This window comes from Amphiprion ocellaris, chromosome 6 (assembly GCF_022539595.1).
Source record: "Amphiprion ocellaris isolate individual 3 ecotype Okinawa chromosome 6, ASM2253959v1, whole genome shotgun sequence".
NCBI lineage: Eukaryota > Metazoa > Chordata > Actinopteri > Pomacentridae > Amphiprion > Amphiprion ocellaris.
Genome location: NC_072771.1, coordinates 9872572 through 9888263, shown reverse-complemented (window position 1 = coordinate 9888263; position 15692 = coordinate 9872572). Strand labels below are relative to the sequence as shown.

The 15692-nt window shown below is 37.5% G+C and overlaps 1 protein-coding gene across 7 annotated transcripts in view; it reads left to right on the top strand.

The window, feature by feature from the left end:
* The window catches only part of apba1a (amyloid beta (A4) precursor protein-binding, family A, member 1a), a 62430-nt gene extending 46979 nt beyond the window's left edge, over window positions 1-15451 (top strand). For all 7 annotated transcript variants that reach the window (XM_023286574.3, XM_023286571.3, XM_035955571.2 and 4 more), the window contains 7 exons: window positions 2896-2982; window positions 5058-5243; window positions 5343-5522; window positions 5858-6070; window positions 8708-8827; window positions 8936-9076; window positions 9587-15451. In XM_023286574.3, coding sequence (XP_023142342.2) covers window positions 2896-2982; window positions 5058-5243; window positions 5343-5522; window positions 5858-6070; window positions 8708-8827; window positions 8936-9076; window positions 9587-9658 — 999 coding nt within the window. In that variant the 3' untranslated portion in view covers window positions 9659-15451. The remainder of the gene's footprint in view (window positions 1-2895; window positions 2983-5057; window positions 5244-5342; window positions 5523-5857; window positions 6071-8707; window positions 8828-8935; window positions 9077-9586) is intronic.
* The last annotated feature ends 241 nt before the right edge of the window (window positions 15452-15692 follow it).

Below are 15692 nucleotides of genomic sequence, written 5' to 3'. Positions count from 1 at the left end.
CGCCTATTATATCTTTTCCAGATGCTACCAATTGGAATTAATGATCAGCAATTCATTGAATGGGATAAGTTGATTTCTCGTTACATTTGGACGAGTATGAAACCAAGAATAAGATACAAAACGATGCAGTTGTCAAAAGAGAAAGGGGGTATGGCGTTGCCAATTTTAAGGGAATACTGCTATGCAGCGCAACTAAGACCACTGGTGTGTCTTTGTGATCCACAATTTAGGGCTAGGTGGAAGGAAATAGAGGAGGCAGAACCCACAGGACCACCACTACAAGCCACAATAGCAGATAGTAAATTAATAATCTACATGATAAAGACAACCCTTGGATGAAAGTAACTCCAAAAGCATTGTGGAAAATAATCAAAAACCATAACCTGAATGGTGCAGAGAAGATACTATGCGTATGATGCAGATTTTATACCAAACAGGACAGACTCTAGATTCAAAACATGGAGGAGAACAGGGGTAACTGCTTACTGTGTTTTGAAATGTGTAAGAGAGAATATGAATTGGAGAACAAAGACCTCTTTAGGTATTTACAGATACGGCATTGGTTGAATGAGATCATGGCTGAGGGATCAGGAAAATTGGGCAGTGACATACTAAATGTTTTTATGACAGCCTATGTATCCAGGAGTGGACATGGAAAAATATCCAGATTATACAAAAGTTTTCATATCTCCTCAAACCCAAACACTCAACATGTTAAAAGTAAATGGGAAAGAGAAGGAGGAGTGCTAATATCTGAAGAAGAATGGGAGAATGTTTGCAAAATACAATGGAAAACTACTCATTCCCACAGCTGGAGGGAATATGGGTGGAAAAATATCATGAGGTTCTTTACTACCCCTACACAAAAGAAACATCAAGGCATTGGTGCAAATTGCTGGAGGTTGTGTGGTTCAACTGCAGCTAATCATTACCACGTATTCTGGGATTGCCCAAAACTCACATCTTTTTGGCGAGAAGTTCATAAATGTTTGGAAACTATATTCCAAATAACTATTCCATTTGATGTTTTCACACTCTATTTGGGACCTGCAGTACTACATACTCAATCTGCATCAGACAAATACCTAATGAGAATATTACCTGTGGGAGGGAAGAAGGCCTTAACTAAGAAGTGGTTGCAACCAGATGCGCCAACATTAGATGATTTGTATAAAATTATACATGACATTTACATTCCGGAAAGACTGACATTTTCTATAAAGATGCAGTCAGAGAAACTTCTGAGATGGTGGACAAAATGGGTCGGGTATATGGGTCCACAGAGACCAGACTTACTTTAACTACGCTTCTATAAAATATCGATTTTACAGGATCACCAAAACATTGTGTCGTGAGTATATCTTCATGAATAGGTGAGTGAGAATGACAGCTTCTTTGTTCATTTGAACAAAAAAATATATATATTTGCTTAAAATGTAATTGAAAATGAAAGGGAGAGCAGCAGCTGAAAGGTCAATATCATAAAAATCATGTCTTAGACTATTGACTGATATTATACATGATACATATATATATATATATATATATATATATATATATATATATATATATATATATATATATATATATATATATATATATATATATATATGGATAAGTGTAATATTTGAATGACTTGAACTTGACATGAATTTTGGACGATGTATGATCTCCCCGATAAAAATAAAATTAAAAAAAAGAAAGAAAATTTCACAAATTATCTTTTCAGGATAGCTGATGTTGTATGCAGAGGAAGTTCCTCCTGTAGTTAGCACCTTGGTCCTGGGTGAAAGTCCTGTGTTGGACTAAGGCCAGTGTTAAGGCTCCATTTTCCCCCCGTCTCATGCATTGTCAGTGCGAAGTCTAAGTTGCACAGATGTAGAAAGCATGAGTTGGCTTTAATACTGGCCTTATACCTGTTAGTTCCATCACAAGAATTTATATTTTCATGCTTTATTGGAAGAAAATGTATCATATGGCATGCAACAGATGAATCATTCTTTTTACCACTGATGAATTTAAAATTGACCGTAAAATAAAAAATGACTCACTGTCTTTTATATTGAAGAATATAGCAACTGTCTAACTGCTTTGATTTTAGGGTTAGAGCACCTACACAAATTCACTGTTTCCTGTGGTTTGCCTTTGTTTGTTATACCAAGCAGAAATTTTCCAAGCATTGTAGCAAAGCTTGAAATTGTTCCTTATAATCAATAAGCTCTTGTTTGCTGTCTCTTACAGAGACTACGTTCAATGTTCTTGTTAAGACTATACATATCACTGTTAAAATTTATAATGACAAAAAGAGATCAAACCACATGCAAAACTTGTTGAATGCCAATATATGATGGTCCATAGCACTGACAGCAAATACATTTGCTTTACATTAAAGCAGATCATTTATCAAAGCATACTGTTCAAATGCTTTATTATTATTTATTATTTTGTGGGAAAATACATTTAAGGAATATTTCAACATTTTGGGATTTTTTTTTATTTTTACATTTTTTTGCTTTGTTGCTAAAAGTGTTAGAAGAGAGATCTGAAAAGTCTTTTCTCCATTACCATACCGCACAAAAATAGAGGTGGTGTTCACTGGAGCTCAAGCTACTAGATTTTCATAGTGCACTGAATTGAAGGAGGAAAGAAAACTGTCAAAAAGATTTATTTTTTTAACTTAATGGGCCAAAAAAAAACTAAAACATTTGTCTTCTTTGGTAAGACATGGTTTTTTTAATAGTATCTGAGTTGATTTATTTCCTAATTTAGCAGCTGTTATATCTTTTTTGCTTTATCTTGTGTGCTCTGGTTGCACTGAAAGATTTATGTCTGTATGAACATTGCTTGAGTGTGTGGTTAATAATGCTTTGTGGATGTGGTTGTTTATATGTGTAGGCCTCTGAGGGTGAGCCTCAGCCCATGACCGAGGTGGATCTCTTCATCTCAACGCAGAGAATCAAAGTGCTCAACGCTGACTCCCAGGTACACATTTTGAAGCACAACATACTGTGGTACATTTTTCTGTTACCTCACTAAAAAAGCACCCTCAAAAGACTATTCTGCAGTATAATTAAGGTTCTTGTTACTCCAGTGGCAGCATAACGTTCCACTCGTAATTTAGGGTTTATTCATTATTAATAATACTGTTACCATTATTATTATTATTATTATTATTATTATTATTATTATTATTATTATTATTATTATTATTATTATTATTATTATTATTATTATTATTATTATTATTATTATTATTATTATTTAAACTTCTGATATCTAGGGGCTGTTTTCAGTTAGTAATTGCAAGTGTGTAGTGTCCTCATGTCAAGAAGCAAGAGCTCTACAAGGCCATCAGAAAAAAGATTGTGAATGCCTATAGGTGTGGCAAGACATTTAAAAAGAAGCATTTTTAAAGATCTCCACATTAATTGACATAAATAATTCTACTTTATGGAAAACAGTCTACAAGTTGGTCACAAAACACTGCCAGTTTGTACAAGATTGGCTGCCCTAGCCAATTTCAGTTGAAGAGCAGACTGGTTGGCGATAAACAAAATCTCCAAGAATCCCCAAATTTCGACATAGGATCTGCAGGTGATTCTGTCAAAGGGCACGCTGGGGCATGGTTTGAAATTGATTTTCTGCCTCAGTCATTGATTCAACTCTGACCTCTGCATCATATCAAAGTCAAAGTGAAATTTAATTTTTTGTCAGGATCCAAACGTGCAGTACAAACAGAGAAACTTAAAAGCCATTTCTCAGAGTCCCACAATGTACAAAAAAGAAAAAAATCAAAATATATAAAGAATGCAAATACAAATTAAAAATGTACTACAAATAGTACAGGAGTGCAAAATTGTGTCTTTAGCAGCATATTTGGAGAGACCAGAAAGACTCTGTGCAATGCTGGTTGAGGGTGGGTGTGAATGGGTGGGGTGCATGTGTTACAGTCCATGGAGCAACCTCCATGGACTGTAACACATCCAGCCTGGAGAAGTGTGAGAGAGGAGAGTTCAGCATCCTGACAGCCTGATGGAAAAAGCTGTCTCTGAATCTGCTGAAGCGTCCATGGAGGCTGCAGGACCTTCTGCCATAAAGGCAGGTAGCTAAAGAAGCAATTGGAGGGTATGATGGATGTTGGGGCTCCTGCTTTTTTCAGTTTGCGGAGGAATCACAGACGCTGCTGGGCTTTCTTGGCCTTGTTTGTCAAGGAGAGGTCCTCAGTGATAATGTGAGGTCATCTATCTGAAAGTTGAAGCTGAACATGAAGTGAATCTTCCACAGGATAATGGCCTTCAGCACACTAGCAGATCCATCAAAGAAAGACTCAAAAAGAAGAAATGGAGAATTATGGAACGACCTAAGCCAGAAAAAGCCCAGATTTGAATCCCATTGAAATATTGTGGGGTGATCTGAAATGGGCAGCACATGTAAGAAAGCCCTCAAACACATTGCAGCTGAAGGAATTTTGCAGAAAGAGGGCTCAAAGGTTTCAGCAAGTTCATAATATACAATGGTGGACAATTATGCAAAACACCTACTCGGAAATTATTTCTGCTGAAGGGGGCAGTGATAACTCCTGAACAACTTACTTTTTCCACAAAACAGTATTATATTTAGCAATATTTTTATTACATGAATACAATTTTCCTTGTGATGTTGTTTAGATATACACTGTATCAAAGATACAGAAAATATTGTGTTGAGTAGTAGTGTATTAAGTCACATACAGAGTTTGTCTCTTTCTAATTTGTAAAAAAAAAAAAAAAAAAAAAAAAAAACATATATATATATATATATATATATATAAACGCCCCTCAGGGGCAAAGAAATTGTTACACTTTATAGTTTACTAAGAGCTTAGTAAATGGTGAAAAATATTTGTGTTAGTGCTCAGTTAAGATGTACTTATGGACAGTAATACTTTAAGTATTCACCTGAAAAGTTTTTTTTTTTCTGAGTTCATGTTTGGGTTAAGTTAAATTTGCTATGCATGGTTAGTTAGATTTGTGTCCTCAGCTTTATATAAGGGCTGTCAATGGTTCTTTGTCCTCAAGGAAACCATGATGGACCACCCTTTGCAGACCATCTCCTACATTGCTGACATAGGTAACATTGTGGTTCTGATGGCCCGGCGTAGGATGCCTCGACCTGACTCTCAAGAGAACGTGGAAGCTTCAGACCCAGGTCAAGACAGCAAGCGCCAGTACAAGATGATTTGCCATGTGTTTGAGTCTGAGGATGTGAGTCCAACAGCAAATAACAGTTTAGTCTGAACTCAAGCTAATATAATAAAAAGATTGCATCTCTTTCAGACATTCTAAGTCTGTCTTGTCTTCTAGGCCCAGTTGATTGCCCAATCCATTGGGCAGGCCTTCAGTGTGGCTTACCAGGAATTTTTACGAGCCAATGGCATTAACCCAGAGGACCTAAGCCAGAAGGAATACAGTGACTTGCTGAACACTCAAGACATGTACAATGATGACCTCATCCACTTCTCCAAATCTGAGAATTGCAAAGACGTAAGTAGTCTGTGTATTTAAATACTTTTGAACTTGATCCTTGATAGTAATTTTGCTTTAATTAAATGCTGTATACTGTTAATATAGTGATCTTGTACTTTACTACTGCTACAGTATTCCTACTAAGAACTGCCTAATTTCAAAGGTTTACTGTCCATCACATTTATATGAAATGTGGTACACAATTGAGAAACCACAAGTACAGTAGTTCGCAACATGAAATTTCTTAATTTTTTTCATAAAAACATGTAAAACTGTGTGAAATAAAGTGAAAGTTCATTTAAAATGCTTTGTGTTGTTTTTCTTTGCTTGCGGGTTACCTGCTGGTACCGCAGGTGTTTATAGAGAAAGCTAAAGGGGAGATTCTGGGTGTGGTTATTGTGGAGAGTGGATGGGGATCCATCTTACCCACTGTCATCATTGCCAACATGATGCATGCTGGTCCAGCTGAGAGGTCTGGCCGACTGAACATAGGAGACCAGATTATGTCAATCAATGGAACCAGTCTGGTGGGACTACCGCTATCCACCTGCCAGAGCATCATAAAGGTATATGTGCATGACAATATGTTTATAGACATTGATTATTATAGGTGCACACGTAGCACACAGGCAAAGTTCTTGCCAACCACTGCACATACCCAGGATTTAATGCTTTAACAAAAGACATGTATGTTAGCGTTAAGGCTAAAAGACAAGCCATTGCAACAATAATACATGTGCATTTGATGTAATTGGAATATGTGTGTATGAATATATCTATTTTTCAGTTTGTCTGGTGAGAAAAATACACACACACACACACATACACACACACACGCACATATATATATATATATATATATATATATATATATATATATATATATACATACATAAGGGCTGCACAGTGGCGTAGTGGTTAGCACTTTCGCCTTGCAGCGAGAAGATCCCTGGTTCGCGTCCCGGCTTTCCCGGGATCTTTCTGCATGGAGTTTGCATGTTCTCCCTGTGCATGCGTGGGTTTTCTCCGGGTACTCCGGCTTCCTCCCACAGTCCAAAAATATGCTGAGGTTAATTGATTACTCTAAATTGCCCGTAGGTGTGAATGTGTGAGTGATTGTTTGTCTGTATATGTAGCCCTGCGACAGACTGGCGACCTGTCTAGGGTGTCCCCTGCCTTCGCCCGAGTCAGCTGGGATAGACTCCAGCCCCCCCTGCGACCCTAGTGAGGATTAAGCGGTGTATAGATAATGGATGGATGGATATATATATATATATATATATATATATATATATATATATATATATATATATATATATATATATATGACTATTCTAGCTGGAAACGGCTGATTTTTAATGGAATATCTCCATAGGGGTACAGAGGAACACACACAATGCTACATTGTGTTAACTAATGGTGTTGAAAGGCTCATTGATGATTAGAAAACCCTTGTGCAATTATATTAGCACATGAATAAAAGTGTGAGTTTTCATGGAAAACATGAAATTGTCTGGATGACCCCATACTTTTGAATGGTAGACTCATTACATATAAACTGAAATATTTCAAGTCTTTATTTGTTTTAACTTTGATGATAAAAGCTAAACCTCCTGAAAAATATTTCACAGAGGGCCACGGTGATGTAACTCAAAGATCCCTAGACCCCACACAGTAATGAGTAGAGCTCCAATCACCAAATAACTCAAAACATCTGCAAACAGCCTTTAATTTCTCAGTCTGGTTCAGTACAAGCAACCACTATCATGGAGAAGACTGCTGACTTGACAGCTGTCCAGAAGACAATCACTGACACCCTTCACAAGGAGGGTAAGACTCAAAAGTACATCTGAAAGGGCTGGCTGTTCACAGAGTGCTCTTTCAAAGAATATTAATGAAACTGGAAAGAAAAAGTATGGTAGGAAAAGGTGCACAAGTAAAAGGGATGACTGCAGACCTGAGAGGATGATCAAGAAAAACAGATTCCCGAATGTGGAAGAGATTCACAAGCAGTGAACTGAAGCTGGATGCAGTTCACTCAGAGCCACCAGAACAGACGTGTCCAGGAAGTGGGCTAAAAGTGTCACTAGAAGTCACTCCTGAACACCCAACAACACAGAAGCATCTTACCTGGGCTAAACAGAGAAAGAACTGGAGTGTTGCTAAGTGATCCAAAGTCCTCTTTTCAGGAAAAAATCAATTTTGCATTCCTTCTGAAAATCAGTGTCCCAGAGTTTGGAGGAAGAGCCACAGGATCAAAGCTGCTTTCAGTCCAGTGTGAGGTTTCTACAGTCAGTGATGATTTGGGTGCCATGTCATCTGCTGTTGCTGGTCACTATGTATAATCAGGTCCAAAATCAACGTAGCCATCTACCAGCAGGTTCTGAAGCACTACATTCTTCCATCTGCTGAAGAGCCTTTGAAGATGCAGATTTTATTTTCCAGCAGGACCTGGCATCTCTTCACATTGCCAAAACCACTCAGAAATGCTTCATGGACCATGGCATTACAGTGACAGAATGGCCAGCCAACTCACCAGATCTGAACATCATAGAAAATCTGTGATGTGTTGTCAAGAGGAGAATGGGACCAAAACAATATAGAAGAGCTGAAGGCTGCAGTCGAGGCAACCTGAGCATTCATTACACCTCAGCAGTGTCACAGGCTGATTACCTCCATGTCACGCTGCATTGCTGCAGAAATTCTAGCAAAGGGAGACCCGACCAAGTATTGACAGAACATACTTTTCAGAGTTTTAATATTTTTGCATTATATATCCTTTTTAAAATTGATGTTTGTTGATCTTATCCATCCATCCATTATCTATACACTGCTTATTCCTCTGTTGGGTCGTGGAGGGCTGGAGTCCTGGCTGCACAGAAGTTCTTTCTTCTGTACAGTCTGAGAGCTGTAAGCCATTATCATTAAAGTTAAAACAAATAAGACAAAAAATATGGCCTAGAATTGGTACTTTAGGCAAACTATGAAAGCAGAAAAATGACCATGGAAGAAGAGAAAAGGTACAGGGTAAAACCAGAAATTCTGAACCAGTATCTCCCTCTGTGAATAAGAAAAAATTGTTGAATGCTGCAATTAGATTTCAAGTAACAAATAACTGATTAAAACCAAAGCAGTCAATTTGTTTCTGTAGTTCCATGCACCTTTTGACATTTCACTTACACCAAGCGTTTTCCTGTGTGTAGGGTCTGAAGAACCAGTCTCGGATCAAGCTGAACATTGTGAGATGTCCCCCGGTCACTACTGTGCTCATCAGACGGCCAGACCTTCGCTACCAGCTGGGATTCAGTGTCCAGAATGGCATAGTGGGTTGCACAGGGATTCTGCTTTATGTTCAATGATACCCACAGTTCTGTCAAATTACTTGAGTGAAATGTTTGCAATTTAAGAGAACTGATGTATTCTTTCAACAGATCTGTAGCCTTATGCGCGGTGGCATTGCTGAACGGGGTGGGGTCAGAGTGGGGCATCGCATCATCGAGATCAACAGCCAGAGTGTGGTAGCCACGCCCCATGAAAAAATTGTCCATATCCTGTCCAACGCTGTGGGAGAGGTGAGATGTTACGCTGGAAATAATACTGGAATTAGGATCGTTTGATGAAAAAAGTAAAATAAAATCAAACACTTTAAGGAGCTATAGGGAAACATCCTGTTTGTATTAGAAGTCCAAAAGATTATCATAGTTATAATCAGTGAAAGACATTGAGCAGAACAAAGCATCAGATGTCTCCTTCATTCTTTTTTTTTTTTTTTTTTAGCAAGGAATGGTGGCACTTGCTTGGTTGTAAGCAGCAGCAACTTACAACCAAATGTGCATGCCAGGGCACCCAGTATAAGCAGCCCAACACATAAAAACAGAAGTCAGAAAAGTCGAAAAATAATTATCTTTAGTCACTTAAATGAAAGGAATCATATTTTATACAAAACAACAATACTGACCCAGCAGTAACAGTGGCAATTATTACTGTTCATTAGGGTGTCCTGTTGAATACAGTGACCTCTGCTACAAGTGTTTAATAATATAATTCCATGACGTATGCCTTTTTCATTTTGTGTGCCTCAGATTCATATGAAGACTATGCCTGCAGCCATGTACCGCCTGCTGACCGCCCAGGAGCAGCCTATTTACATTTAATAAGCAAAGCCCTCACCTCACGTCCTTTAAACTTCCTGCAGTCAATTCCAACTCCTTAAGGCAAGCATTCAGCCCAGCCCAGTTCTCATCCTGTGCAACTGATGGATCATAGTCAGTTGTTGGTAGCCCTGTTCTGTTGCTCAAACTCATCTTGTGGCAACATAGAAACCCAAATTATCCATCTGTATTGACTAAAAGGCTTGTTTTCTTACTTTAGTTAAATATATGATTAGTGAAAGGGTCTTTACACCTAATGCATTTTCAACACCTAGCAGTGCCCCACAATCCTAAACTTATGTGTTTCACAGTTGATGTTTTGAAACTCCAACGCAAAGTAAGGAATTGGGAGCATTTGGGAAGTGTAGCGAATGGCCAGTTTAGGCAACTAAGACAATTTGGGTGTCACACAGTAGTAACCTAATTTTCATGAGCTTGGAACTGCAGCCTGTGCAACCAATCCTGAGTGTACTTTCCCCCATGCTGCTATTCCACTGGCAGGAGACTTCCTGCATCTAGGTATACATCCTCCATCAGATAATTTCCATGAAAAAAACTTTTTATGTGCAATTACATGCTCATGTTGTAGCTACATTTCTTGGGACCAAGCCTGTTTTCACTTTCAGCTTCCCCTTCTGCTGATCATTTCCTCTCATCACACTCACTCCCTGTGTGTCGGTGCACAGAAATCTCCACAGAGAATCGTGGTAATAAGCGATTGTGTCAAGACACTATCACTCGTTACATTCCACACGTTTGCTGCATTGTTGTAGCATCTATGCTGCAGGTCAAGTTTGCACTCATTTTTCCCAATTTTTTTTAAACAGTAAAGCCTTCCAACTCCATTGTTACAGGTTGTTATAGTAGTTGCGTTTCCATTTATTCTCTGTAGATAGCACCAGCAGTAGCTCCAGTTATCATGTATTAACCCCAATTAGCCTAATACACCTCTTACACCACAGACCTATGTCCAAGCAGTGTGTCCAAAGATAAAGCTGATAACTTGGGACTCTGTTATTCGCACAAAAAAAAAACACAGGAATTGAATGTTGCTTAATGCCAGTACTGTTTATTTCCACCAGACTGATAAATGTATGTGAACTTAGTCCGTTTTTTTGCCCAAAATTTTATAAACAGCCAGAAACACTAAAACACTACTCTACCTATAGTATTAAACACAACACATGAAACAATACCAGAAACTGAGCTTTTTAATTTGGCTTCTGTAAAATAAATAAATAAATAAAAACTAAAAAAAAGTTCATATTTACAAAATATTTAACAGTGTGCATTTGTTGGTTGACAAGTAACCCCAGATAATAGAGAGCAGACTTATCCATGTCAATATGTGGTTTTGTGGGACTCCCTAAAGGATGTATACTAAACACTGCTTGTTACAAATACAAATAATGCTCAAGCAATTGCAGATTTTCAAGTGATTGCTCGAGGCATGTGTGGCATGAACAGACAGAGGTTGGTTTTTAAAGCACATATACTTAACCAGTCTACTGCTGTTTCCCTTTAGTAACACAATTCTTTTCTCCTTTCATGATATAAATAGAAATACTAAATTGCAGATGCTTTTTTTTTACCATTCTTTCATCAGTGTTAGGTCATTGGAACTTATCCTTTGAGCAACTTAATGGCTTTTTAATGATAAACTCTGGTGTTAAGTGTCACAGATAGTATCTTAACTATGAATGGGTTAGTTGGGGTCAGTGTAAAATGTAGTAACAGCATAGAATAACTGGGAAATGTGAGCAAAAACAGTGATAAATCGAGTGGAGATTGTGACATGACTCTGTTGTTTGATGGAATTAGTTAGTGGAATTTATTAAGGCAACAGGCAAACCTATCGTGTTGGATGTGTTTAGTTTGCATCATCAGCAAACCAAAAGACAAGCAGTTGAAAACAGAAAGCAAAAATGAATGAGACAGACTTGAACATGTGTCACTATGTTTTATCTAAATAAGGGTTATCAGCAGACAAGTTCAGGTACAGCTCCTATTACAAATCATGGAAGTTCAATGAAAACAGTGTAATTATTCTAGTAACAAAGTTTCTTAAATAAATGTAACTGCCAGACACATTTATTGATCACCAAAGACCACTTTCATTCACCTTCTAATGTGTAGCACCATTTAATAACCAAATTTGTGAATAGGTTGTTTGAATTCTACAGTAATATTTCATTTTTGGATTTTTTTTTGTTATTGTAAATGGAATGAAGCTCTGTCATTTTCATGGAAAGAAAGAGTGGGAAGGAGGAACATTGTATATGACAACATTAGATGCTGTTTGACAAAACAGTAGTTTCTCTGTCCACTCTGTCTCAGACCATACAATGACATCATACCGAAAGACATTCAGAATGTCATGTCTACTGAAGCTCCACTGCACACCGTTTACTTTCCCCCAACTGTCCCTTTTATGCAAACTGTCCACGTGTTCAACGGTTATCACAAGTGCAATGACTTCTGTATTGTTTTTGTCAACAAACTTGAAACATGATTCTTTTTTATGTCTTCAAATCAGTTGATAACATTCTGTATTTATACACAAATACATAATTGTAGGGCATTTTGTTTTTCACATTTGAGGTGCTGACCATTTTTAAGGTGCATTGTAATCGCCTTTTTTCCATCTTTCACAACATCAACTTGAAAAGACTTGGATTAGTTAATCCTTTAAATCTTTTGCTGTTGTCAAGGTTTCCAGTTTTTAAAGGTGTTTTTTTTAGACTGTGGAAGAATAACTGTCTCACTAGATGTAGATTTAAGCCCACCATTTCCTATGTGCATTTCAAACATCTTTCTCCTTGCCTTCTGTCATCTGCGTGTTACATTTTCAAAATTCCCTTTGCTACAGGAAGCAACAACAACAACCTCTGAGCAGCAACCTATATGCTGAAAATGTCAAGTTTTGCAAAAGATTTGAATTGTGCAGTAAGGCAGCGCTGCTTGTTTTTTCAGTGAATTATCCATATTAATGACAGTGCTTGTCTTCCTTTGTGCAAATATTCCACCAAAACAGTTGCCCATCACTGTTTTGTGGCAGCATGTTGCTGTAATCAGAGCACAGTGGCTGAGGCAATTGTGATAGATTTTCAGCAACACAAATCTGTGTTTCTTTCCCTTCCGGAGAATGAGGTGCAGTCAGACCAACTCCAGAGAGAGAAACAAGTACTAGAAAATAAGAAAGAAGTTTCTGGAATGGAAAATGTCAGTAGACTAGTAGAGAAAAAGCAGTAGCCTATTTGTGTTCCTGACACTGGAACTGACTTTTAAAAAATATTTAATATTTTCAAATTTCTACCATTTTGAGGTAAAGATATTTTAAACAGATTTGTGTAGTAGATGTGCTGAGATAAGACAAACTCATGACTTCGAACAAAGAAGTGCAGTAATGTGGTTTGTCCTGTTTGTAGAGGGAATATGGGTAAAACGTGATGTTGCAGGAAATGTTTCCCTCCTGTACAGTCCTGTGCAAAAGCAAAAGTATAGTGAGGATGGTTTCAAAAATACTGCCATGAATCTTTTTTTTTTATCACCTTCAGACAAAGTGCAGAAAAGAGAAAACTGTAAAAATCAGCATTTGGTGTAAGCACCCTTTGTATTTCAAACAGTAGCAGTTCTCCTTGATAGACCTGAACCCAGTTTTCAAGGTACTTAGCAGGGAGATTAGACAATTAGCTACTGTTCCTCTGTGGATTTATGGTACTTTCTGACAGAACGCAATGTCCTGTCCTGTCTGAAAGGATGCGCTGCTCGAGCAGAGTCACGGAGCACAGAGGAAAATAGGCGGAACTACATCACCTCATCCTTTCAAGCACAAAGCTTTTGGTTTGTTTCAAACACCTCAAGAGGCCTCGTTTCTAGTAGCTGTGTGGGAGCAGCACTGAAATGAATAGGTTTCATAGGGCAGCAGTGTGTTCAGCAGTCTGTGCCCCATGTAATCCCAGATAAATTCCATCACTTTATATCAAAGCTCTTTGGGGCCATGCCACCAGGACTCCACCAGGATTTTTCTTTCTGTAGCTTGAGTGCCTGAAACTTTTGCATAGCACTGTATATTATGGCTAAAACACATGGAAGCACATTTTAAACTGATTTACTAGAGAAGGTTTCCTGCAATATTTTCATGTATCAGGAAGTCATGTATAAATCTGAGTCTGTGTTAAATGTCACACTTAGACATTGGTTAAAAACATTTAAAAAAAAGTTTAGTACGTATCTCATAATATGCCAGTTAATTTACTGGTTAATTGTCTGGACATACTTTATGTATTACAACCACAGTCCAATTATATAATGGGTTTATTTATGTAAAGTGGTAAATAAGGTAAAAATGTTCTTTAAAATTCTTAGACAAAGTAGCAATCGAAAAATATCCCCAAGCCGATGTGCTTCATGTAAAACTTAATTGATCTGATTGATTGAATTTGGCATATTTTGTCTGTAAATTCTCAGGTGACATTATTTCAAAATATATATATTTGTCAACCAATAGTCAAGTTGTTGTATTTGCATTTATAAGATACAAATCAGATTTCATTTCATTTTTTTTGAGGCTCAAATTATTTGTGTAACCATTAAAAAAAAAACAACAACTAGTGCATATACTGTTCACATCAACACACGTGTTTTGTGTCTTTCGGACTAGACATCTACTGCAGCAGATACTTTAGCTTCCATTGAAGTTGACTTGATATTTGACACCCTGTTCGGCTGTGGTGATAGATGTTTTAGAGTTTACACAACAAATGGTGAATTACTTTGATGGATGTAAATCCTCCATTGTAAAACTAAACCAGTCTAAATGGAGATTTAATTTACTTCTGACCTATGGTGGGCACATCTGTAACACCTCCTGTTTCATTTGAACTCTCCACCAACCCCTCTGATCCCATCCTGTTTCTGGGAATGTACTGCTACATCACACATCAGATGCTGTGAACAGGGTCTGTGTTCACATCTTAGACTCTCGTATTTTTAAGACTAACATTTTGCTTCATGTATCCGCCAACTTCGAAACCCCGTGTTTATTCTAAATGACTGCCCTTTACAAAGAAGCTTATTTTGGCCTTACTACTACTACTGGACTTTTCATGATGTGAAAACTGATACTGAAGAAGAATAGGGGAGAAGGGAGCCAGTTCTGGACTCAACATGAGCTTCTCTGGAGTCATGTGATTACGCTGTACTTTCTTCTAGTGTATGTGTGTGGTGTATGATTACAACCAATGTACTCCATATTTAAAAAAATGCTATATAAATATATATATATATATGATACACATATAGGTATACTATATAGACAAGTATGTAAAGGCATATACTTTATTGGTTTTGTGTGTTTGGGTTGGGATAAAATCAGATTAAGTCATTAGAAAGAATCTTTAAAGGTGAGTGGAATGTAAGAAATGGATTGTGTGAAGTGACATGCGTGTATATTTACAGCTAGAGCACAAGTGTGAGATATTTTCCCTTACTGGTCTGTCAGGGATTGTAGGCTAGCTCAAGACAGCTAAGCTATCAAGGACACAAACACTTGAACATAGGCAGGGCAGGCAAATAAATATTTACAAATGCACTCAATTTGAATGTAACTGAAACATTAACTCTGTGTCTACACATAAAAAACATTGAAGAAAAATTATCATTTCTGTAAGGCAGCAGCAATGTTTATTTATTTGCTAGCTTTTTTTTTGTGATGTTCTTGCTGTTGGAGCTACATTTCTGTACCAGAGCCAGAATGTTTGTAACTGTAATTACAATAAAAGATTCACAGAGGGACTTTGACTCAGGCTGTGGTTTTTAACTAACTCATGCATAAACTTGTTCTTGAGAATTTTATGCAGTTTAAATCCTTTAAATGATAAAAGAAAGAAGCAAGTGTAATTGCAGCTTGTTACGTCTCCAGTGTAGGGGAGAGGGGAGAAGATGGTATGTCGTGCTGTTGGCAGTTTCCAGCTTCACTCCTATAACCATGGATCTGGCAAACAGTGTTGAACTGCACACAATGTGTCAGTTTTTG